The sequence below is a fragment of the Myotis brandtii genome, unplaced genomic scaffold (genome assembly GCF_000412655.1).
Source record: "Myotis brandtii unplaced genomic scaffold, ASM41265v1 scaffold954, whole genome shotgun sequence".
Lineage (NCBI taxonomy): Eukaryota > Metazoa > Chordata > Mammalia > Chiroptera > Vespertilionidae > Myotis > Myotis brandtii.
In genome coordinates this window covers 458,223-484,084 of record NW_005371937.1, presented here as the reverse complement: position 1 = coordinate 484,084, position 25,862 = coordinate 458,223, and the positions used below count along the sequence as shown (strand labels likewise).

At 43.7% G+C, this 25,862-nt stretch overlaps 1 protein-coding gene across 1 annotated transcript in view; it reads left to right on the top strand.

The window, feature by feature from the left end:
• Positions 1–25,862, top strand: part of PTPRG (protein tyrosine phosphatase, receptor type, G) — a 78,026-nt gene that overhangs the window by 40,652 nt on the left and 11,512 nt on the right. The window contains exons 5-14 of the mRNA XM_014533216.1: positions 6,896–6,992; positions 12,396–12,478; positions 12,666–12,800; positions 14,348–14,482; positions 16,573–16,745; positions 18,119–18,254; positions 19,000–19,146; positions 21,234–21,327; positions 22,161–22,237; positions 22,733–22,861. Of these exons, the coding sequence (XP_014388702.1) occupies positions 6,896–6,992; positions 12,396–12,478; positions 12,666–12,800; positions 14,348–14,482; positions 16,573–16,745; positions 18,119–18,254; positions 19,000–19,146; positions 21,234–21,327; positions 22,161–22,237; positions 22,733–22,861 (1,206 nt within the window). The remainder of the gene's footprint in view (positions 1–6,895; positions 6,993–12,395; positions 12,479–12,665; positions 12,801–14,347; positions 14,483–16,572; positions 16,746–18,118; positions 18,255–18,999; positions 19,147–21,233; positions 21,328–22,160; positions 22,238–22,732; positions 22,862–25,862) is intronic.

Below are 25,862 nucleotides of genomic sequence, written 5' to 3'. Positions count from 1 at the left end.
CAGCTGTGGCGGGGCCTGCAGATTTGGAATCTGAGGATTGCGATGCTGGCTCCACCCGTAATGAGCTGTGACACCCTTGGGCCAGTCACTGCATCTCTGATCCCAGCATCCTCCTTTCTAAAATGGCCCCAGTGTCACCTACATCCTAAAGTTGGGGAAAATGAATGATGAACTTCATCGTTGAAGGTGCTGGGGTCACGGCGAGGGAGGCCCGTGCAGGTGGGTGCTGCCTGGACTAGGAATCCTGGGAGAGGAGCCGGCTAACAGGCATCTGGCTCCAGCACTGGGTGCAGCAAAGAAGGTAGCGCGCAGCGCGCAGCCGCCTGCCAGCTCTGGGGTCCCTGCCAGTTCACAGTGACAGGGTGGCAATGGGAGCGATTAAACAGACTAGACTGCCCTTTTCCCCACCGAGGCGCCGCGCTAGGCACATCCCTGGCAGCAGGAGCTGTGCCGAGGAGGCCAAGTGTTCATGGCAGCTCAGCTGTCTGCTAGCTTTCCGGGCAAGTCGGTTCCTCCCTCTGTCTCATTTCTACTTGAAAATGGAGACGACGATGAGGATGCTAACCTGCCCACCTCTTTCCACAAAATGGGCGTGAGGATCAGATGAAGGGATGGAAGGCAAGCCCTTTGAGGTTCTCTTGAGCCGCACAGCTGGGAAGTGCGGTGATTCCGCTTGGAGGATGAGCAATAGCAATAGGGCCAGAGCCCCGTCACTGCAGATTCCGAGTCCTGAAGGCCATCACCAGGCAGTGACAGCGACAACTCGTGTTAAAGAAAGCCTTTCTCTTAGTGTCTGTTTTGTTTTGTGTTTTGAGCGGAATCAAAGCAGAGGTGGTAGAGCGATGTTACCCTGCCCAGCCCTGTGTTTCGTGGAACAAATAAAAACATGTCAAGTATGTAATGTCCCTAACCCTTACCCAAAAAGGAGCCTCTTCAATTGCAGAAAACATGGTTTAAAGTCAAACGTTTTGTATTCATGAGGACAGCAACTGTGTGTGGTGTTCTAGTGATTTAGTTCAATTGACTGTTGGCTGGATGACTGAGCGAGAATATTGAGGCATTTAACAATGTTGATGGTATTCAGGACAAACATTTATCCTCTAGAGAACAGAATTTGATCAGGATGATCAAATGCAACTCCAGTTTCTCAATTATTTATGATTTGAGACCCCAGTGCTATTCATCACAGCTGGTTTCGACACCATTTAATTATTCAAAATAATCAGCTACACCTCTGTAAACTTGATGGGACTTAAAATGGCTTTGCTGCACCAAAACCATGCCTGTTATCAAACCCAGGGCATCTGCACCCTATTTCTAGCCTAAAAAAAAGGCGGAGGCCAGCAGCTTTTGGAGCCTGAATTGAACTTTAGAGCTTAAATCTATGAGCAGGTAGTTAGGGAGGGAGGGGGGACGGAGGGGGAAGGCGTTCTGCTAGTGTCATTTCACAGTCTGTCCGGTTTGAAAGATTGAAAACCAGAGCTGCTCAGAACAGGAGGAGTCTCCTTCCTTCTCAAGAGAACAGGAAGGGAGCAATGCGAAGGGGAATGAGACACAGCAGGAGAGCTCACGGATACACTGTCGGCTTCTAACTTGGGGGCAATGGGCAGTGTTTAAAAACAGTAATAGTATTGCTTTTGGTCGGCTCTGTTAGAAAGGAAAACATAACAGGCTATGGAAGGAGGTATTGAGGCTGGTTTAGAAACAGGAGATAGTAATGGGCTATAAAAGGAAGGTCAGGAAAAGAGACAGTGTGTGATTTTAAAAACACAAAACAAAACCCTCATCATGGTAAGGGAGCAGTAGTAGCCTCACCCCGGATTGCCAGGTCTTCTCACTGGAATGGTGACGGCCAGCCTGTGCCTCGCTCCTCAGGACCACCCAGGAGGGGGCTTTATTGTCCCCATCTTACAGATGAGGAAACTGGACCCAGGAGAAAACGAAGGCTTTGGGAGGACTCCTTTTGAAATGACAGCCATAGGTGGTAAGTCCCAGGCTTTCTGAAGCGAGCCCACATGCTGAACCTCGACACGCTCAAGACTTCCCTCAGTGTCTGTAATGAGCTGACGTCAGCGGAGAAAAACCAGGATTACCAGGGATTGTCTGAGGCCCATCATGCCGCTGACGGGTCAACCATCGCCTTGGCGAGTGAAAACGGGGCAGGGGGAGGAGCCAAAATTCAGGAGCCCCCACTGAGAATACCAGCAGCCCATGACATGGTCTTTTTGGTCTACAGCCTTTCCAGATTTCTGGGAATCTGACTTATAAAAATCTTATGTAACATCAGAATAAAGCCCTAAAATTAATTTTAAGATTATAGAGAAATGCCACTTGCCAGTGATATTTGGCCACTAAACACTCCATCCATGCTTTTGTTCCGGCCCTCCGGTCCAGTTTAAGAACCCATTGTGGCCCTCGAGTCAAAAAGTTTGCCCACCCCTGGTCTAGAGCCTTCCCAGATTTATGGGAATCTGACTTATAAAAATCTTATGTAACGTCTGAATAAAGCCCTAAAATTAACTAATTTTAAGATTATAGAGAAATACCACTTGCCAGTGATATTTGGCCACTCAGAATAGAACAGCTCATCTAACAGGGAGGAGTGCCTGGTCATCTCTGAGTGAAAGAGCGACCCTGCCCTCAAGGTCAGGGTGCTGGGTGCAGGCCGGCGTGTACTCCAGCGAAGGCAGAGGGCAAAGCAATGTAAGTGCTAACACAGACACAGCATCCGGAGGAGCGCAGAAGAGCAGATCCCTGTGAAATGACTGGGTATTTCACCGAAAGTTCTATGTGCCCCATCTTGTTAAAAAATCGTGGATGGCAGTGGGGGCGAAAAATTGTGGCGAATAGCTGTTCCATTCTCAGAACTTTGCTGCTTGGAGGAGAATGAGGAAAACGGTTCCCTGGTAATTCTGGTGATGCCGAAAGCAAGCTTTTTGTCTTGTCGGGTAAATTTTGGAGCCTGTGAAAAGCTGGCGACATTATACCTCTGGCGGCTTTTGCAGTCACTGGCAATAACATCAATCATTGTCCCGGGAGGCGTTCAGTGACTCTGTTCCCTTGGCTGCCTGGGCTGACTTCAACCTCAGTCTCCCAGGCTCCACCGTCATAATCCAGGGCTCCCTCAGGCGCAGTGCTCGCGTGCCCCTTCATAAAGGGGAGCTCGGGCCCCTGGGGTCGACAGGATTAATAGGCAGGGGCAGGAGAGTGCAGGGTGAGTCCAGAGGGCCAGGACCCTTGACCAGATCCTTGGGGGCATTGCCTCGATTACAATTAACTCCAGCTGAGCTAAATTTGGGCCCGTTGCTCATCTTAAATCCAGAGAACAAAGCCGTGTCCACCTGAGCCCCTGCACTGAGGGACCAGCGGCCACAGTCACTTTATGTGAGATGCAGAGTGCGTGTGGCCCGGGCCATCAGGGGAACAGAGGGGTGATGCTGCGTGCAGACCGCCACCTGCCGGGAAAGACCCTGTAGAGTTTCCTGAGCCTCAGGGAGAAAATGCCAGTTTGGATCTTAAATGTCTTGAAGAAAAGCATTTCTAAACCCTTATTATGAAGAAAACCATGGTTAAGTGGAGGTTCATACGAAGGGTGAGACAAAAGTGAGTGAGCCAAGTTCCACAAATTGCGTAGAAAAGATCATTTCATCTTACGATGACACTCCAGAGATGGGCTGGCTTTCTGGAGCCCTGAGGCGGCACTTTTCCATAGACCTCTGGATGCGGGGGGAGGGGGCGAGGGGAAGGAGGAACAGAGGGCCGGCATGGGAAGCTAGGAGCTAGGTAAGTCGCAGGAAGCAGAGCACAGGAGTCAGAGGGCACAAAGCTAACACCATCTGGGAACGGGGAGGGCGTTGGTGAGAGGTAGGATGGGCACTGGAGAGACTGGCTAGGAATGTGGGACCCCCCCCCCTGGGGGGTTTCTGAGGAAGAGGAGAGAGCGTCAGGGCAGCATCAGAAAGAAATCGTGGGCAGCAGTTTGCGGCCTGAGCGGAGTCCAGGCGGGACGATGCGGTGTGACCAGCAGCTGGCTGAACCCGGCCCCAAGAATAGTACACGCTCGGCCTCACACGGGTCAGCCGGCCCGGATATTCTCCTCGGACTGCTGGTGACGCGGAGGCAGCCAAGAGATGTCCGGGTGCATTTTCATTCAGTTATTTGTTCCAATTGTGCCTCCGATGGCAGGACAGTAGGCCTCCACGCAGAGGGGGATTATGCTGCTTCACCTCCCGGGAATCCTGAGACTCTCTATCAGCTTTTAGAGATTTTGTGTGTGTTCATTTTTGAAGTTTCACCGTATTTTAAATCTCTTCTGTGGTTATGTGCCTCTTGGTGCTAAGGATGTCGTTTTGAGAATGCCAGCTTTGCTATATAGACAGTAAAATAGTTGTAAACTCAAATCCTAAACTATTGGTCAGAGTGCTAAGTAGGCAACTTTCCTATGCACACTCCGTCCGCCACTGTCCCTTGGAAGGCTCAGCACCTATGAAAATCACATTGACTTTGAAGTGCCAGTTCTGATGGGGGAAGCCGCTCTTTGAGACCAGAGGATGTTATCATCCGAATGAGCCAGGCAGCACTGCAAGGAATTACAGATGATATCACCATCAACAAGACAGAATCACAAGGCCTTAGGCAAACGCCCTGGTTTCTAATAAAATCAGATTTAACATGGTTTATGACGATTCTTTGTTTTCTGTCATTCACATAATTGGAAAAGTGAAGCAGAGGCAACGGATCCGATGGAGGGTTTTAGACAACCAAGAGTCTGATTGGCCATATCGGATGACTGCTGTAAGCAGGGCAGACAGCTGCTCCCACACAGGCTCGGTCAATTGCATTACATTATAATAGAGGCTCAACCTCAGTCCGTGGCTAAGGGTGGTCAGACTTGCACAGTGGGGGGAATACCAGCAAACAACATGCATCTCCGGCTACAGCACTAAAAGCTGGGGTCTCTCGGCACCCCGTCTTCCAGCAGCTCAGCCCTGAAGAGGTACTTGGCAGCCCATGACCTTCAAAACCCAGAAGCAAAGGGTGTCACGTTGTTCAGGGATCTGTGCATGGATTGAATTCATGTTTTCCGAAATACAGATCCATTTTCAAAGGTTATCTGCCCTGATACTGTTCAAAAGAGTCTACCTCGGGCTTTCTAGATGATTCCGAAGGCCCATTCCCCAGATGCGCTGAGTATGGCGAGCAGGGCTGTGCTCTTGTCCATGTTGAGATCTCAGACTCATCGCTTTGTGCCCAACACTTCATCTCGTTTTAGGGAAAAGAGCCAAAGGCAGCCTTAGGCCTCTTTCAGCCAGCATTTGCCAAGCCATAGATTAAAAACCACTAGAATAGAAATTATCAGAGCTTACCACACTTCATAAGAGTAAGAAAAGGGTAAGCATTGTCATGAAACACAGAAGTGTGTTGAATTCATGCCTGTGGGCTTTTCTTCTTTTTTTTTAATGGACAAATGGGAAGGCCCACAATTATGAAAAATTCCATCTACAGCGTCCCAGAATCGGGAGCCCATGAATGTGGTTTCTTTCACTAGATGGCGCCCCTTTTTTTATACTAGTGCTGCTTTGACTAAAGTGCGTTCCTCCTCGGAGAGGAGAGGCCTGGTCACCGGAAGTCCTCTGTGAATGTGAAAGTCGTGTGTTCGTGATGCCTGATGACAACACTGTGGGAAACACCCACAACTGCTCTGCAGCTCCTCTGTGAAAGAGAGTCTGCGAGCTCCTAAACGCTGCTACGTCCGCCACGTGGAAAACTGTCCCCTGATGGGCTGGCCACTTCCCTCCTGTCTGTAGCAGCTGTGCGCTGCCACGGACTTCCCTTATTCGTTAGCTCCAGCACTTTCACGGGTTTGAAGCATAACAGTGTAGAAAAATTTGACTTTTCAGCACCTTGTTTAGGCTAATGGATGATGTTTAGACCCATGGCACAGGTAGCCAATGAGAATTGCTGCTTCTGCTGTTTTTGTAAAGAAGGGTGATTTAAATAAAATTAGAGCTCACAAATAATTATCAGAGACATATATTTTAGCCAGATATGACGAATGGGCTATATATCAGTGTCATTTCAGGACTGAGTCTTTATACTCAATTTGCAATCTGATAGTTATAAAATGAGGCTAGGTAGCTCTGGCCAAGTGGCTCAGTTGGTTAGACCATTAATCTGATAGTTATAAAATGAGGCTAGGTAGCTCTGGCGGTTAGACCATCGTTCCAATACACCAAGGTTGTGGGTTTGATCCGGGGTCAGGGCACATCCAAGAAGCTACCAGTGAATGTATAAATAAGTGAAACAACAAATCAATGTTTCTCTCTCTCCTTCCTTCTCCCTCTCCCTCCTTTCCCTCCTTCTACCCCTTCCTCCCCCCTCTTTCAAAGAAATAAATAAATTTTTAAATGAGACTATATAATTGATAAGCATATTGCAACTCATGGTGGGGCTTTATACGTCTGCCTGGAAAATGCTGGCTTATTCTTTAGGACCCGTGAAGGGTGTCTCATCTGAAACATTCCTCTATGCTCTGACCCTAATTTCTTCAGGCCTCTTTTCTGTTAATCACGCTTGACTATCATCATCTTTTTGCATGGTTTTCTCCCCCATGAGACTGTGACAGACTTAAAAAGCGATACTCTTTTGTAATCCCCATGTCTAGGGACAAATCTGTATTAAGGTAGATGATGGATGAATTAGTAAAGAATGAAATCCTTTTATCTTGTTCACATCCCTCGTACGTTTGTTAGGACTATGTCAGTACTAATTATTTCTGGAGTTGTTTGGGGAGGTAACAGTGGCAGTGGCTAGGGACTGAGTGAATACTTTGTGCTTGTTGTTCAACGTCTCGAGTGTGTCTAAAACCTCTGAAATCTTTTGCTTTCTTCACTAGGAAGTCCAACGCTGTACGGCTGACATGAACATCACCGCAGAACATTCCAATCATCCAGATAACAAGCACAAAAACAGATACATCAACATTTTAGCATGTGAGTAATCAACTTAGAGCTCTCTTCAACTGCGAGGAGATTAGATCTTCATGCAGGGTGTAAGCTGAAAGCCAAGCAGTCAGAATCAGGGTGCCAACAAAGAGCTACCCTTGCAAGTTACCTGTCACTCACCCGTCTTCAACAGTACCCAGGAAGAAATGGGGACATTTGCTGCCCCCTTCGTCTTTCATTAAGCTGTAGGATCTCTTTCATTACTCTTAATAATAAGATGATTAAAAGAAAATGTTCTGAACTTCACTTTTCACATGTGATTCCATATGTGAAACCAAAAAATTTTAATGTCATGTGGCTATCTTGATTTGACATTGTTTTAACCAGCAAGAGCCAAATCTTTTAATACAAATAGAAATTCTGAAATTGAATCAAGTAAATTGACTTTCAAAGCCATCTTTCTAAGACTAGGTAACTCTGCCCGAAGGATGAGCCTCCAGTCCTTGTGGCCCACGTGTTTAGTCCTATCCAACGTATTTACAGGGTCAAGAGTATCCTGAAGATCCCAGACTCAAATAAGTATAATTCTTTTTTTTTTAATGTGTTTTTATTGATTTCAGAAAGGAAGGGAGAGGGAGATAGAAACATCAATGCTGAGAGAGAATCATTGATCGGCTGCCTCCAGCATGCCCCCCACTGGAGATCGAGCCTGCAATCCGGGCATGTGCCCTTGACTGGAATCGAACCTGAGACCCTTCAATCCGTAGGCCGACACTCTATCCACTGAGCCAAACCAGCCAGGACAAATAAGTGTTATTCTTATGGAGCCCAGGAATACTATAGGAGCACAGGCCGCTTCTATGGCTTGATTGCCACTTTTCGTAGACACTCGTGCTTGGGTCACTGGCAGATACTATATGCTGTGCTATTAAGGGCAGGGGCACAGGTGTTTATGGTTAACATACATGATGGTAAGGAACACATTACAGAGTTTTATTTAATAGTGCATTTAAGTTGGACCACTTGAATTTGAACAGTGCTGGAGTCTAATACTTCAGTGAGATATAATTCACATACCATTAAATTCACCCATTTAGAGCTGGTTTACATTCCACTGCTTTTTAGTGGAGTCAGAGTTGTACGACCATCACCACTATCTAGCTATAGAACATTCTTAGCAACAAGAAACCCCATTACCCAGCCACGCCCAGTTCATCCCTCTCCCTCTAAACTCCCTAGAAACCACTTACCTACTTTCTGTCTCTATGGGTTTGCCTATGTTGACATTTTATATAAATGCAATCAGACAACATGTGGCCTTTTGTGTCTGGCTTCTTCTACATAGCATGATGTGTTCAAGATTTATCCATGTTGTAGCTGTATCAGTATTTAAGTCCTTATAAATAATACCCTGTGCTATAGCTATACCATGTTTTGCTTATTCATTTATCATTTAATGGACATTTGTATTATTTCAACTTTTTTATTATGAATTACTCTGCTACGAACATTTGTATATATGGTTTTGCGTAGACATCTATCTTTAATTCTCTTGGGATTATACTTAGAAATGCAATAGCTAGGTCATGTGGTAAGTTTATATTTAAAATGTTTAAGAACTCCCAAACTGTTTTTTAAAGTGGCTGCACCACTTTACCTTCCAGCCAGCAATATATTAGGGTTCCAATGTCTCCACATTCTCATCAACACTTGTTACTTTTTTTTTTGTAAGAGCCATCCTAATGCATGTGAAGTGGTATCTCACCGTGGTTTAGACTTCCATTTCCCTAGTGATTAGTGATGTTGACCATCTTTTCATGTACTTATTGGCCATTTGTATATTTTCTTTGGAGAAATATCTATTCACATTCTTTGGCCATTTTTAAAATGGATTACTTACCCTTTTTTTTTTTCTAGTTTGAGTTCTTTAGACATTCTGGATACAAATTCCTGATCGGACAGATTTGCAAGCATTTTCTCTCATTCTGTGCATTCCCTTCTCACTTTCTTAATGGCGACCTCCTTCGATGCACATACAAGAGTGTCCCAGAAAAATGTATACGCACTGTAACAGCTGGGTATCTCACCGTGGTTTAGACTTCCATTTCCCTAGTGATTAGTGATGTTGACCATCTTTTCATGTACTTATTGGCCATTTGTATATTTTCTTTGGAGAAATATCTATTCACATTCTTTGTCCATTTTTAAAATGGATTACTTACTCTTTTTTTTCTAGTTTGAGTTCTTTAGACATTCTGGATACAAATTCCTGATCGGACAGATTTGCAAGCATTTTCTCTCATTCTCTGCCTTCCCTTCTCACTTTCTTAATGGCGTCCTCCTTCAATGCACATACAAGAGTGTCCCAGAAAAATGTATATGCACTGTAACAGCTGATAGCTCAGTTTTGAGAATGAAATGTATTTTAATAAACACTGCCTTTATAATTATTTAAAGTGTGTGTATACATTTATGGGTCACCCTATTTTTTTTTAATTATGGAGAAATCCTATGTATGTTTTTTATTTTGTTGCCTATGCTTTTGGTGGCATACCTAAGAAATCATTACCTAATCCACAGTCATGATATGGTTTTAGCTTTTATATTTAGTCTTTGATCAATTTTAAATTAATATTTGCATATGGTGTGAGGTAGGGGTCAACTTCATTCTTTGTATCTTGATATCCAGTTGTCCCAGTACTCTTCCCCATTGAATTGTCTTAGGACCTTTAATGAAAATTAACTGCCCATAGGTATAAGGGTTTATTTCTGGACTCTCAATTCTATCCCATTAATGTCTATCCTTATATCAGTACTACATTGTCTTGATTACTGACTATAGGTTTGTAATAAGCTTTGAAGTTGGGGAACTGTGAGCCCTCCAACTTTGTTCTTCTTCAAGATTTTTTTCCTGGCTAATCTGGGTCCCTTGTGTTTCCACGTGAATTAGCTAAAGGATCAGCTTGTTTATTACCATAAGAAAAAGCATAGCTGGGATTTTGATTGGATTGCATCAAATCTGTAGATTAATTTGGGAAGCACTGCCATCTTAACAATACTCTTTCAACTCATTAAGATGGGATGTCTTTCCATTTACTTAGGTCATCTTTTATTTCTTTCAACGAATGTTTTATAGTCTGCATTTTAAAGGTGCTACATTTTTATGCAATATATTGCTGGGTATTTTATTCTTTTTAATGCTATTGTAAATGGAATTGTCTACTTAATTTTATGTTCAGATTGTTCACTGAATGTATAGAAATACAGTTGATTTTTGTATGTTTATATGGTGTCTTACATTCATGGCTGAACTAATTTATTCTAATAGTTATTTTTGTGTGGATTTCTTAGCATTTCTAAATACAATATTGTGTCATCTATGAATGTAGTTTTATTTCTTCCTCTAGATAAAGTTTTAAAAGAACCACAAGTCATTTTTTGATAAAGAGTATCTGTTTCAGTTATCTGAGAGAATGAGTCAGGTAAACAAGAGAACAAGGAAGAAGAGTCAAACTTTTCTTTTCTCTCCATCTGTGAGTGAATTGACTCTGGTAGTATTTGTTGGCCAACCCAGTCAAGGCTCATTGTGCTGAGATTGTGAGGATTTGTAGCTCATTTCTAACCATATGAGTAAGGCAGTGATCTCTGCATACATGTGTCTGGCACATGTCCATACATACCTTTCTCTCCACCACAGCAATCTTTACTTCTAGTGACCTCACTGTCTTGGCTAAACATGTGGCAAAGCAAAGGGAGGAAATCAAAGCAGCTTCTGTGTGATGTGACCAAGGGTCATGATTTTGCTGGAAAACGACCGTCTCCACTTAGATGTGGTTATACTTTCTCAGGTTCATTGTGACTTTATTTGCACAAATTCAAATCACATGCGGTTCCATTGTTGTGAGTTCGGAGAGTTGGGTTGTGGTGTTCTCCTGGCCATTTGGCCAGGTTCTGGGCATATCACTCATCACCTTGGTCCACCCCTATATTAATACCTATGCATAGCAGAGAGTAGCATGGAAATGTCATGGAACAAGTAAAATGTGTCCTTGAATGTGCCCGAAAAACACCTTTCTCACAAAGCATCACAACTTTTAAGTTACATGTGGATGCCAGCACGCCAACTCCGGCATTGATCTGTTTAGCCATTCTATTACCTTATTAATTAAATGTGAAATTGCAACTTGAAGGATGTTTTTTATTTGTCCCTCTGAGAAATAATTGACAACATAATGCTAAGAACGCAGAACAGTTTGTATACAGGTGCCTTATTGAAATTTTTCATTCGGGGTCTATTTCTATCAGGCAGTCCTGTTCATGTCAACTATAGTCTGAGTTTGTCAGAACAAGCAATTCACGGTTCCCAGAAGGTAGACGGCTTTCAAAAGGTGCTCGATACAGTCAGTCGTGTCTGGGCTAATCGTTCATTGGGCTTCTTTTTGAACTAGCCTTGGATGGCCATGACTATACACAGAAATGTGAATTAGCTTTTGCCCATTTCTAGCTAGGGAAAATAAAATTATGACCTCAGCTTTATTTTATTTAATTTGTTATCCTAGAAACACAAGCTCACTCTGTTGGGCAACTAGAGGCACATAGCATCACCCCCTTTTGGTCACAGCTAAAGTTAAGTGGATCCTAAAATCTGGTCACTGACTTCAGAGCCGTGCAAGGACAGTACCCTTACAGGCAGCTGTAGCTCCCTCAATGTTGAAAGCTCTGTTGGGCTGGCAGGGACTCTGGAATAATTTAGCAGTGAAAACCGCTGAAAATAGATGCTGTGGACTTGCTAGAACAAAAAATTACTGTATACAAAAATATTACAAAGACAATATTCTGTACAATAAGAGACTTTCTCCAGTTTTAAAATAACTGCATTTTGATACCATGCTTAACAATTAAATAATTCAACAGTACCTGAGAACTATTAAAAATTAGAACAGTAAAAAAATATAATAGTGGATTCATCAAAATCAAAAGCATTCCTAAGAACATTCTTTTAAAACAGAGATCATTTCTAGGCGTGCCTGTGGTCTGAGCCATGCATTTAAGAATGCCCATTACCCAAAACCTTTGTTGTTTCCTAACAATCACTTTTTTAATATCTGTAGTAATGGGGAGCGGAGGGGAGCATGGGTTAATCAAAGGCCTTGGAAATTGGTTTTCAAGTGCAGCAGAAGGACATTTTGGAGGGTCGCAACTTGCAGTGGTTTTAGATGGACCAATAAGGACCTCTGTCTGCATTTTGGGGCACTCACAGGCCAGAGCATGAGGCTTTGATTTTTACATGAGGTTCAGATGCTGGGTCTTTTAAGTTCTGTTCTTCTGACAAAAGATGTCAGGGGTCTTCTGGGAGATGCCACATGACCTGTTGGCCTGTTTTGTGCTTCGGAATGCTGCTACTTTCTGAATTGTACATTTTGGTTTGCTGTTTTGTTTTCTTCTCCACAGATGATCACAGCAGGGTGAAGTTAAGACCTCTACCAGGAAAAGACTCTAAGCACAGCGACTACATTAATGCAAATTATGTCGATGTAAGTCAGACTGTTTCTGCACACCTGTTTCTGACCATTGGAGAGGGCCGCGGGGAGGTTCGGATGTGTTTTGATGCTGCACAGAGCGCTCACTGAAACACAGCCTGTCCTGCGTGGCTGGCACTTGAATTATTGACTGCTCTGTGACACTGCTTCTGTCTGACTTTGTGCTGTGTCATCTTTGAAGGGTTACAACAAAGCAAAAGCCTACATCGCCACCCAGGGACCTTTAAAGTCTACATTTGAAGATTTCTGGAGGATGATTTGGGAACAAAACACTGGAATCATCATTATGATTACAAACCTTGTGGAAAAAGGAAGAGTAAGAGCCTCTTGATCATATATCCTTGTTCCAAAAGCATATTTATGGAGCACCTGCTGGGGGGAGGGGCGAGGGGCAGGGCTTGACCAGGTGCGGAGTTAGAGGAATGAGGAGCGGTCCTGCCCTCATTCTGGGAGATGCCACATGACCTGTTGGCCTGTTTTGTGCTTCGGAATGCTGCTACTTTCTGAATTGTACATTTTGGTTTGCTGTTTCTTCTCCACAGATGATCACAGCAGGGTGAAGTTAAGACCTCTACCAGGAAAAGACTCCAAGCACAGTGACTACATTAATGCAAATTATGTCGATGTAAGTCACTGTTTCTGCACACCTGTTTCTGACCATTGGGGAGGGCCGCGGGGAGGTTCGGATGTGTTGTGATGCTGCACAGAGCGCTCACTAGAACACAGCCTGTCCTGCGTGGCTGGCACTTGAATTATTGACTGCTCTGTGACACTGCTTCCATCTGACTTTGTGCTGTGTCGTCTTTGAAGGGTTACAACAAAGCAAAAGCCTACATCGCCACCCAGGGACCTTTAAAGTCTACATTTGAAGATTTCTGGAGGATGATTTGGGAACAAAACACTGGAATCATCATCATGATTACAAACCTTGTGGAAAAAGGAAGAGTAAGAGCCTCTTGATCATATATCCTTGTTCCAAAAGCATATTTATGGAGCACCTGCTGGGGGGAGGGGCGAGGGGCAGGGCTTGACCAGGTGCGGAGTTAGAGGAATGAGGAGCATCCCTGCCCTCACCTGGCTGTGCTCGTGCGGAGTGAGCGTGCACTGGTGGGCACGGGTCACCTGTGATGCGGAGAGGAGCAGGTATTGGGGCGATGCTGGAAGTGGACGGCTCTGTCTGCTCGCACAGACATTTTGAAGTGAGATTTGAACAGTGAGTGAGGAGGAGAGTTGCACGGGGCTGAAAAGGACAGGAGGGGCGTCCACGTGTCGGGGTAGAGAGAACAGAAGCAGGGGAGTTGGAAGAAACAGTGTAGCCAGAGAACTAGTAACAGTTCAGACGGGGAGGTGAAGAGACCGCCTTAACACCCGGGTCAGCATTAAAGGACCCTTTTGAAAGATGATGGTCAGTGTTTTAGCTGTTAGATGATGAACTTACAGCCGATGATGCTGACTTGGGCTGGAATGAGGCGAAGTTGCAGGCTTGGTGCTCGAATCACTGCAGCTTCCCTTGGGCCGCCGGAGTCCCTGTTTTGCCTTTGGCAGCCCCAGCTGTGAGTGCGGCCCCACCTTCCTCCCACTCCCATCATAACAGGTCCCACCCACATTTCTCACGGGTCCAACATACAGGTCTCTTCTGAAGCCCGCTTGGTAGTATATCATGTGTTGAAAGATGATCGTGAATACTGGGCTCATGTCTCTAATGATCTTGCCGGCCTGTGGCTTTCAGCCCGTGAGTTCCTTTTCTGTCGGCTACATGCGATGCTACCTGCGCTTTAACACTGTCTCTTGACGTTACGTTATCAACAGCACAATTGTGGCACAAATTGCATTTGCCATTTACAACTTTTTTTTTTTTTGCAGCGAAAATGTGATCAGTATTGGCCGACCGAGAACAGTGAGGAGTATGGAAACATTATTGTCACACTGAAGAGCACAAAAGTCCACGCCTGCTACACTGTTCGGCGTTTCTCGGTCAGAAACGCGAAAGTGAAGAAGGTATCAAGGCCAGGGGGCGGGCGCCCAGGGCGGCTCTCTTTAAACTTGCATGGAAATGACCGCACAACCAAGGCCAGTTCGCATAACCAGCTTGGTTTTTTGAAAGTATTTTAAAACATTTTTCACAGCTCTTTGATTGTCATCACTGTGTTGTGTGAAAAATGTTGGCAGAGTACAGAATAGGGTTTAACTGATTGAGTTCTTTAACCTCTTTCTGAAGAAGACTTTATTTTAGAAAAGGTCCTCTTAGGTTTTGGTACATGGCAGATACGTCAGCATCTGTGTTGAGTTAGCTTTTGTTTTGTTTTTGTTGTTAATCCTCACCAGAGAGAGCGGAAGGGAGGGGGAGAGAGAGAGAAAAAGAAACATTGATGTGCGAGAGACACATCTATCGGTTGCCTTTTGCACCTGCCCCCACCAGGGCTGGGGACTGAGCCTGCAACCGGCACATGCCCTTGACCGGAATCAAACCCGGGATCCTTCAGTCCGTGGCTGACACTCCAGCCACTGAGCCAATCTGGCCAGGGCTTGCATTAGCTTTTTAATTCCAATTTTCTGACAGCTTTTAAGGAACGCTAAGCCTACAGGATGCTACTTATAAGTATGGAAAACTAAATGCTACATAATCCACACCCCCCCTTAAAAAGGTGCAGTGACACGCATGGTCAGAGGGCTGGAGTGAAGAAACCCACTTCACTTTGTTTTGCCCCGTGGAGTTTGGGCAAGAGGAACAGATAACCTGAAAGCAGCCCTTCCACGGGGTGTGAGTCTCGGAATGTTCACACTCCACGGTCCCAGCGAGACTCAGATGAGGACAGCAGCACTGGGTCCTCTGCACCGATGCCCCTTGAGATGTGGACTAGTTACTCTGCGGAGACGTGGAGTATTGGCTGTTCGTAGCAGTGCGTCTTGACCGATTTTTTTTTTCTTTGAGTCTTGGACATCTTTGAGAATGTGATAAAGCTGTAGCCCCCTTACTCCAGAAGAATTCATTTACTCAAATTATTTTATACAATTTCAGTTGCTCTGAAGACCATCTGGGATCCAAGGCTATTGAGTCCTTTCTTTGTTTAGTTTTCCCCCCAAGAATGGCAGAAGCATATAAAAGTCAGTAGCACCGCATTATCTGTGTTCTCTCTAACAGAACTGAGCTGGTGCAAGCCAGCAATCAATTCATACTTGCAACGCCCATTACTCAGGGAAGCCCTTGAGGTTTTTAAACATGGCCCACTTACTCTTAATTTTAGAAACAGCTTAAGTCAGGGGAGGAAGTACATCAGAACTTTAGATGTTTTGCCCACTGATAAGAGGGTAAAGTCGTAATTGAAAATGAGAAAGAAACAGGAAAATGCGAGTCCACAGAAGAATTATGAAATCAGAGCCATCGGGGGCCTTGTAGCGCAGGGCCAAGCACCGCAGGCCGCAGTGCTGACTTAGTAATGATCTGAGCCAGCAAACCTTTTTGTTTTGTTTTGTTTTGTTTGTTTTTTTGTTTTTAGAAGAGGTATATAAGAAAAGCGGTATCATAGTAAGTGATCTGTTTGGGGAAATTTTTCATCTAAAGTAGTTAAAATGTAAAAAGTTCAGCCACTTAAAGGAAAAGGACTCTGAAAAATTCACTTATAAAAGTGATAAATTATAGATTAAGACTCAGTTGTCACTCAGGGTCCGCCTGCACTTGGGCTCCTGAAGGTCCCCTGGGCGTGGAGTGAGAGTGTGTATGTGTGGGGGGTCCTGGCCACAGTCAGCGGAAAGCAAGGCACGGAGGCCTCTGGAGGCGGGGCAGCAAGTCAGGAATGAGGCCTGCAGGCAAATTACAAAGTGCTTTGTATGGTTCCACGTCCAAAAACCGCATTTTAAACATTCATTCTTGGTACCGTCCTAAACCATTCTTTCTTAAACCATTCTTCCTTCTAAGCGATGTCTGATACTCCTCATCCAGCTGGGAAAATGTCTCCATTTACGGCATGAGATGCCTCAGGGCGGAAATAACCTGGCCTGGAGCAGCAGCTGGGGCGCACGAGGCCAGAGGTGCTGTTACCCGAATGCTCACACTCAGTGTAAAGATGTCCGTGTTCACCTTTCTCTAGGGTCAGAAGGGAAACCCCAAGGGCCGTCAGAACGAGCGGGTGGTGATCCAGTACCACTACACGCAGTGGCCTGACATGGGCGTCCCCGAGTACGCCCTCCCCGTCCTGACCTTCGTGCGGAGGTCCTCGGCCGCCCGCACGCCAGAGATGGGCCCAGTGCTGGTGCACTGCAGGTAGGCCTGGCTTCCCTTCTGCCTGGGTTCCCTGCCAAGTGGGCGGAGCGGGGGTGTGGACGGGGGCATCTGGACAGCGGTGGTCCTGCTGCTGTTTGATTTAGAACTGAGTCTTCGTTGAAGACTGGGACCAGTAAGACCTGTTACATAAAACCACCATATTCCCACGATATTAAGAAAGCATCTGCTGCTTTTAAGGTTAAAACAAAATCTCTTATACACTTTAATTTTTATAACATTATTGTATTAATAAAATCTCCATTATGTATCGGAAGCTGCAGGCTGCTCATATGTAAAAATCTGACCTGAAACACCACTTTACAGCTTCCCACACTAGAGATTTTGAGTTTCTGTAAATGGCTTTTCTTGTGGGTTCCATGAAATAATTACAGTGTATGAAAGGATTATATTTTCAAAACTTTAGCTTACACGTGCCTTATAAACTTCTAAAAAGCACTGGGAAAGCCTTCTGGGAAGCCCACTCGCTCCGCACTACCTTAAACAGCCTTGGTTGGTTGTTTAAAAAGTGCTCTGAGTTTTGTTTGTAATTGTAATCTTGGCCTTTATTTCATTTTGGTATTCAAGTGGATGTTGCTTACTCTGTGATTTATATTCATAGCTGCACAGCATTTTCTCAGTACTTGTTTGGGCTGTTCTTATGCTATGCTAGGTCCTTTGCAGAAGTTGGAACCCATCTTCTGTTTAGAATCCCAGAGAACTCTGCATGTTTGCTAACCCAGTTAGGAATCACTACAATAGAAATGAATGGCTATCGGAGAGCTTGGGGATCGCACACCGGTGTGAGATGGGGACCTGCTGGGAGGGGGGATTGGGGGGATCTGCCTAAAGAAGCTTGCTACTCGGTACACAGAATTCAGTACACAAGCACTTCTGTTTAATAAAAAAATGTGAAGAGGAGGCCAAGTTTTCCAGATGTGACATTCGTATTCTATACCTGGCGTAGTAAAGGAAGTACCCCTTTGAATAGGAGCTTTGTAATATGGAGCAGATGGCGGGGGGAGCGTTGGTCAGAAAGGGGATTTACTGAAAGGACAGTGGGCACCCCCAGAATAACGGGGAGCGTTGGGGAACTAGGCACAGGCCGAATCAGCAAGGGAATCTCCCCTGTCCCGCTGCAGCAGCTGTGGAGCTGGCTGCAGCTCCTGTGGTAGGAAGGCAGGCTGTGCTCCCCATCGAGACTCAGGAAGTGGGACCTGTGCTGAGAAACTGTTTGGATGCCATCCAGGATGAACAACGTGTCTAAACAACAGGGTGATTCTATGCTCATTAGCACTTGAGATGGTAATCGTTCCAGTCGCAGTTCATGACATGAGAAAGCAAGAGGTCCTACCGAGTGTCCTCCTGTCTTGCAGCGCTGGCGTGGGCAGGACAGGCACCTACATAGTGATCGACAGCATGCTGCAGCAGATCAAAGACAAAAGCACAGTGAACGTCCTGGGCTTCCTGAAGCACATCAGGACACAGCGCAACTACCTCGTCCAGACGGAGGTAAGCGGGGCTCCGGACGGTGAATGGCATTGAGGCGACAGATTCATTCTCTCAGGGCCTGGAAGAATTCACTAGTTGGTATTAGCAGGGATCCTGGCCGGGATACCATTCTTTGGCTCCCAGTTTTCCATTTCTGTGTGGATCTTGAATTTGGAATCCTCAGCAACTACACAAGCACTTATGTAGCCAATACAGTTGGATCTAGGGCTGTGGAGAGTGAAAAATATATGTATAGTATGTGAAAGAATGGTTCTAAAGTCCTTCTTTGAACTCCCATTTCTCCATCGCATGCTACATTGAACCTATGGTTTGGGCCAGTGGTACTCAACCTTCCTAATGCCGTGACCCTTTAATACAGTTCCTCATGTTGTGGTGACCCCCAACCATAAAACTATTTTCGTTGCTACTTCATAACTGTAGTTTTGCTACTGTTATGAATTGTAATGTAAATATCTGATATGCAGGATGTATTTTCATTGTTCGCAACCCAAAGGTTGAGAACCGCTGGTTTGGGGCATGGTAGGGACTATAGAACTACACTCAGCACAGTCTCTACCCTAAACTAAGTTACAATGGATAAGCAAGTAAGTATGGGGGCAACCCAGATAGGGGTAACGCTTGAAGAAATCCACGGGGAGGTCCCTGCTACGGGAAGAGCTCATCCAAGGTGGATTTTAGGGATGGGGTAGAGGTGGCCGCCCCTTAGCAGCATTGCTCAGTGACTGCCGTATATTGTGCCTGTTAGGAGCAGTACATTTTCATCCACGATGCCTTGTTGGAAGCCATTCTTGGAAAAGAGACTGAAGTATCTTCAAATCAACTGCATAGCTATGTGAACAGCATCCTCATACCAGGAGTAGGAGGAAAGACACGACTGGAAAAACAGTTCAAGGTAGCGTTTTCCTACATTTCTTTGGTAAAAAAGCAAGGAATTAAGAAATGCCACGAGTTTGGGGTCATGTCTTCTTTTGCATGAACGTACAGACTGAAATGGATTACTGTTTATACTCCTCAAGTGTAATGCAAAGAAATACAGAGTTCGACCTCTGTCTGCATTGTTGGGGCCCAAGTAGAGAGTGAGGTGCTGCATTTTCTTCCGACCAATTTACAACTGTATCTGAACGTGGGCATCAGCCCCTGACCACAATGACATAATGCTTTGGAATCAGTCCCCACTGTCTAAAAAATACCCTACCCTATCTTATCCTTACTAAGAACAGTTACTGAAGACTATCCTAGCAGATAATTTAGAAACTAGGAAAGAGCTGCTGAAGAATACTAGAGAAAAGTTAACTTTTCCTAAACAGTTGTTTTCTTTGATAGGGGCATGACATTTACAAGCAGTTAAGGTTTATATGGAATGGAGTAAAGGTGGAAAAAGAGACTACAAGGGCGGTTAACATAATTAAGACCAGAAAAGCTGTTACCTCAAAGGATTTATTATAACTTGCTCTAATCTCTAAGTGCTTTTCTATTTCCTAGTCTCTCAGTCTTTTAAATTCTCTTTTTTTGCATTGTTCCACGTGTAAATTCTCATTTGTATCAAGGTGGGAAGAATGAGATGAGTCTGTACAGTTTTGGTTTTCATGGTAAAACTTTCCATGGACTCTGAAACCTTCATTTGCCTCTCCCCTGAAGAAATGAGACAGCCAAGCAAATTACAGCAAGTGATGTGAAGTGAGGAAGATTAATTTCAGAGTTCAGTCATGACAATTTCATATTTCTAGCTCTCCTTCCATAGCATCCAAAGTACTCTAAAAAAAACATTTGAGGTAATTAGTGTCTCATTTTATATGTTTAAAATGAATTCCTGAAAAATAATTAAGTACCAACATTTTTTAAAGGCTGCCTTTTCTATTTCTGTAATATCTTACATGTACTTTTTTTTGGCAAACCATATTTCTGGCAAAGGACTTGTGTCCAGAATGTACAAAGAGCTCTCACAACAACTCAACAATAAGACAAACAACTCAATCAAAAATGGGCAAAAGTTTTGAATACACATTTTATCAAAGAAAATATACAAATGACCAATAAGCACATGAAAAGATGCTCTACATCATTCATCTTTAGGGAAATGGAAATAAAAACCACAGGAAACCATTTCATACCTATTACAATGTTGGTGCAGTACATGTACTTTTTAAAAAATTCATCAAAGAAATCAGTTCGTTCCACTGGGAACCAGGTAATTGGACCTTTTACAGTCACTAACCTCTTTAGAATTTGAAAGGGGAAAAAATAAGAATCAGAAATTTAACAACATCCAGGGCCTTTAACATTAGTATTTAGAGGAGGCCATTCCCATGTATTGTATTAACATGAACCAGAATATATGTGTGTGTGTGTGTATATGATTGACAAAGTGGTTCAACCAACTTATATAAACAGGAAGAATAACCAAACTACGGGGCTAATTATTTATCACAGCCTTACAAAAATGTCAATTCAACAAAAATTTACTGAGAACTTAGTCAATTCTTTGAGAAATTGATTAGCGCTTTTTAGCATAGGTCTTGTGCCTGAAGAATTCCAAGAAAAAGTTTCACAAAACCAATGACATCAACAGGAAGAATCCACATGCATTCAGTAAATATCACCTAGTACCTATCACAAAGGAGACAAACCCCTAGTAGAAGAAATAAGACTAGTAGAAGAAATAAGACAAGTATACAGACAACCAAGATAACATAGAGAAATAGCACTAGTGAAACAAAAAATACTCTCTGGGGTATACAACTGTCTTTATTCCTCAGTAATCTGATTATTGGTATTTTTTCCCAGATCATCAGGCAAATGCTATCAATTATACTTTTTTGTGTATATTTTATTTTTTTACCTTTATTGATAAAATTTAACATTGTAGTTCAAGGTATTTTGATGAACATACATATTGTGAAATGATTATCACAACAGGGTTAGTTTGCATGTCCACAACTCTGCCCTTGAATGAAGACTAAAATGTTGTTTTTCTTTCAGCTGGTCACACAGTGTAATGCAAAATACGTGGAATGCTTCAGTGCTCAGAAAGAGTGCAACAAAGAAAAGAACAGAAACTCTTCGGTAGTGCCATGTAAGATCTTAAAATCAGTTTGACTTGGTTGGGTATGTTAGTATCTTTTCCGCTGGAGATTACGTAGCACTAATATGTAATCGGATACTACCCCGGGGAAGGTGATGCGCAGGACAACAAAGGCAATTTGATCAAACTGGGGAGGGCTGGCTCTCAGTGCCAGCAAGTCACTGCGGCTGCATGACATGAAACCTAGTTTCAGTTCACCTCAAAGTGCAAGAACTAGGTTACTTCTGCCATGCGGTAACTATAAAAAAAGTAAAGTCATTATCCGTTATCACTGTGGCATTAACACTCCTTTAAAACTTGGATTCCCAAGATGAACCTGTACAGTGGTGACTATACCATTGAAGTATTCTGCCCATTGAGATCAAAGCACGGTTGCTAGGTGGTGACCTCTGTATAAATAACTCGGGACACGGGCATAGGCGATCATTGGAGAGATGATCTCTCCTGGGAAACGCCACTGTGTTTTAAGCCCTTCTCGGGGAGAGAGAGAGATGGATAAGGGGATGGCAAAAGAGCGAAGTAAAATATGGTGGTGCGATTGTAGGAATGTGAAACCAGAATAAACTTGATCTGAAACCTGCCATCTCTGCACAGAGTATTCGTGATGTGCTGTGAAAACGTCTCCCACAGTAAAACTTCCTACACCGCCTATGTCCTGGGAATGTGCAGCGCATTTCATTTTACATCCTGCTAAGCTGCTAACACTTTAGCTTGGCTAAAAAGAAAGGGGAGCCAGGAGGATGTTCCCAGGTAAATTTTAGAACGCGCTGTTGGTTCCATGTGTGTAACAGGCAAATGTGGCGTTTTCTTTTCGCATGTGACAGCTGAGCGCGCTCGAGTGGGCCTTGCACCGTTGCCTGGAATGAAAGGAACAGATTACATTAATGCTTCTTACATCATGGTGAGAGTCAACCCTTAATTATAAATAAAGTCAATTAAACTGAAAGGTGCTAAAGAGCAGATACCACCTATGTGACTGATTTCATTTTTCAAAGAATTTCTCAATGTGTAATATCAAAATTAGAGAGATTTCCGTGTCTTGGAACCTCTAACAAAAGACCCCTAAGCATTGCGGGTACAAAAATGCTTCAACTAAGAAAAGTGCTTGTTAAGGAATTAATTTTATTGTTAATCCCACCCATCTCGTCTTTAAATAAATGTTGAAATTACCGTTAAGTAAAAACAGCAGGGGCAACTAGAAATGAATTGTACATGGAGAGAAAATTGTCTACACGTGTTAGCGAAGTGCATCTAAAAATTAGCCAAGTGCACTGAATGCCTTTTTTCAATTATTTCAGTACAGTCCAAACAGTGCTACCTTATTTCATGAATATGTTTTACTACTGCAATGTTAGAATAAAATAATCATAATAATTGTTTGTCTTCCTAACTGAAGGGCTATTACAGGAGCAATGAATTCATTATAACCCAGCATCCTCTGCCACACACTACGAAAGATTTCTGGCGAATGATTTGGGATCACAATGCACAGATCATTGTCATGCTGCCGGACAACCAGAGCTTGGTGAGTGAAGCACATCTGCTGTATGCTAATGAGCTGGGCAGCCTTAAGCATCAATCACTTTGGTACTTGCCACAGGGCTGTGCCGTGTCTGTAGGTCCTAGGGAGGAGCCCAGACCTCTCATCTTTAACCTGCTCCCATTCCTGGTGTAGACTCAGTCACTCTCCCTGCCAGTTCATTACTTGATTTTCTAGTGCTGGTGGTATCGCCCCTCAGTTGCACTGTGCATGGCAGTGCAGCAGAAGGTTTTGAAAAAGGTCTTTTTATTAACTTCATTAATGTATGACCTTCACCGACCTCTATAAACAATCATAGCAGCTAACGTTTTGAGAATGTAGCTGTATTTATCACTCCACATGTATTTTTTTTAACTTATTGGGGTGGCACTGGTTATTAACTCATTCATTCTCCTCTACAGTTGCATAACAGAGGTACTATTACCTCAACTAATAGCTGGGGAAACTGAGGGAAGTAAATTGCTCAAGGGCATCCATGAATGATCAATCAGAGTCAAGATGTAAACCTGAGTAGCCTGAGCTCATGCTTTCAATCATTTTTGCTGTAGTGTGTGTCCCAGCCACATGATAGACGTAGCTCCCAGCCACCCCCCACTTTCAATCATTTTTGCTGTAGTGTGTGTCCCAGCCACCCCCCCAAAATTGTATAAAAAGTAGTTACACGTTGCTTTTCCCTGCCATCGGTAAGGCAGAGCCATTACAGGGAAGGAGATAAGGAAAGGCTCTCCCATTCCCACTTAAAGGTGTTTAAGAACCTCACTAAGCTACTACCTCTTTCTCTTCTCTTTAGTCCTTCCCTGTTGAGCTCTCTAAACTACGTAAGAGAATGGTCAGCAAGTGGGCATAGATAAGCTTAAATGTTGTGCTTAGATCTCTTCCTTTCAGAATTAGTTGGGTTCAACAGTTACTGTAAGGACATGTGAGCACATGAAGTCTAAACAAAAACACGAGGATCTGCCTCATGAGTGTCAGATGAGTGAGGTTTTCGGTCAGGAAAGAACAGTGTGATTGAACCGTAGTCTGGGTGACATGCATTTGACTGTGTGCCCAGTCAGTAGGAACTTCTTCGCTGTCGCATTCTGCTCCAGCTTCAGAATACCAAGGCTGCTTCTGCACCATAGAATGGCAACCAAGTTGAGAAGCTGAAAACCGAGTGTAAATTTTCAAATTAGCTGGCAGTAGGGGTCTGTTCTGTTGGCATGAGGAATTTGGAGGCATGTAGGGCTGTTAAAACATTCATTTGTTGGGTGAATTAGTATTTTATTTTCACTTAACAGAGGACAGTCACCAAAAGCATGTACCCAAAAGCTCATTGTATGGGGAGGCTGGACCAAACTCGAGGACACATGGTCTGCAGACAGTGAGGATATAGGAACTGCCCTGGGCCACGTCATCTCAGTGCCGCTGAGGCGTAGGGGGGCTGCAGTGGCATCACACTTGTCTGTACCCTCAGCTCCAGTGCCCAAAGTCAGATTCATTTATTGTAGTTTTTCCTAAAAACCACGTCTCTGGCCAGTGGGTCTCAGGGGTTAGGGCATCGGCTGATGCACCAAAGGGCCTTGGGTTCAATCCCCAGCCCTGGTCAGGGTGTGTGCAGGGGGCAACCACCCTATGTATCTTTCTCACATTGATGTTTCTCCCCCCACCCCCTTCCACTCTCTCTCTAAAAATTAGTGGGGAGAATATCCTTGGGTGAGGATTAACAACAAAACATTTTAAAATGTTTCTGGACTCCTATTTGTTTATTACTAGTATAACTTCACAAGACCACAATTCTGTGACTAGCCCAAAAGTCACTGGTTCCTAATGGAGAAAGCACTGTTAGAGGTGCCTGGACATCTTTGACATCTGTAAATATATTTGTCACAAAACAAGCATGAGACCAGGGTGCCTACTGAATTAACAAGTAGCATTTGTTTTTCTCCGTCTTTCAAGATGATCCATTATTCCTGTTTACTACCTGTATTCAAAAGTTTCTCTCTGCCTTCCTTTCACCATAACTAAATCCCTCTGGCAGCCGTTAGACCAACTCCATAATTTACTATTCATGTTGTCCTCATCAAAGTTCTTTGAGATAGGTAGTTTTACTGTTCCCACTTTGCAGCCATGGAATGGAAGGCTCAACTACATTAATTTATTCAGGATCACATCCAACCCTAAATCCTATGCTTAGTCTGTGCATATTGGTTAAATTTAGTGGCCTTGTCCATCATTAATTACCTTGTTTTTAATATCTGCTAAAAGGGCCCTACTTCCATCTCCTTTGGATGAAGTTTATTGAAACACTGACAGTTACAGACTTCTTTTGTATAGCCTGAACTCAATCGCTAATCTGCTTCCCCTTATGCTGAGCTTTAAAAATAAAAATGTACTTGGCAATAGCTGTATTGAAACTTGAAAGGGTGATAAGTCTTATTGGACTGTTGGCTCATTTCTAATGCAACATTGTAATATTAAACAAAACCCTCTTTGTTTTGAACACTATTCAGAATTATTTCTGACTTCACTAGCGGTATCTTAGCATTTTTAGGAAAATGCCCAAAGAAAGTTTAGTTTGCCATAGGAACTGATTAGGAAAGGGAGGAGGAATTATTGTCAAAATCATTGTATTGCTCAGTCTGCAACAATTAACTTTTTTTAGGTCTCCATAGTTTTCAAGGATAGAATTCAAGTACGAAGCCTGAATATTTACTTTTAATCTTAAAATAGATGAACATTTTAAAGCTTGCCTGATTCAAGGCTAAAAGGCTTTCTATGTTATCCCCTTTTGAAACAACATTTTAAAGCTTGCCTGATTCAAGGCTAAAAGGCTATGTTATCCCCTTTTGAAATCTAACATCATGTACTAACTTTTCTTTTAAAGAACACCGTGTACCTACAGCCAAATGCTATTTATGTACAGCCTCTGTCCCTTAACATTTATCAGAGATTTTGGCCAACTCATGGCCCTCTCTGGAGTCCTGTAAAGGCCGATGATAAAAATCCC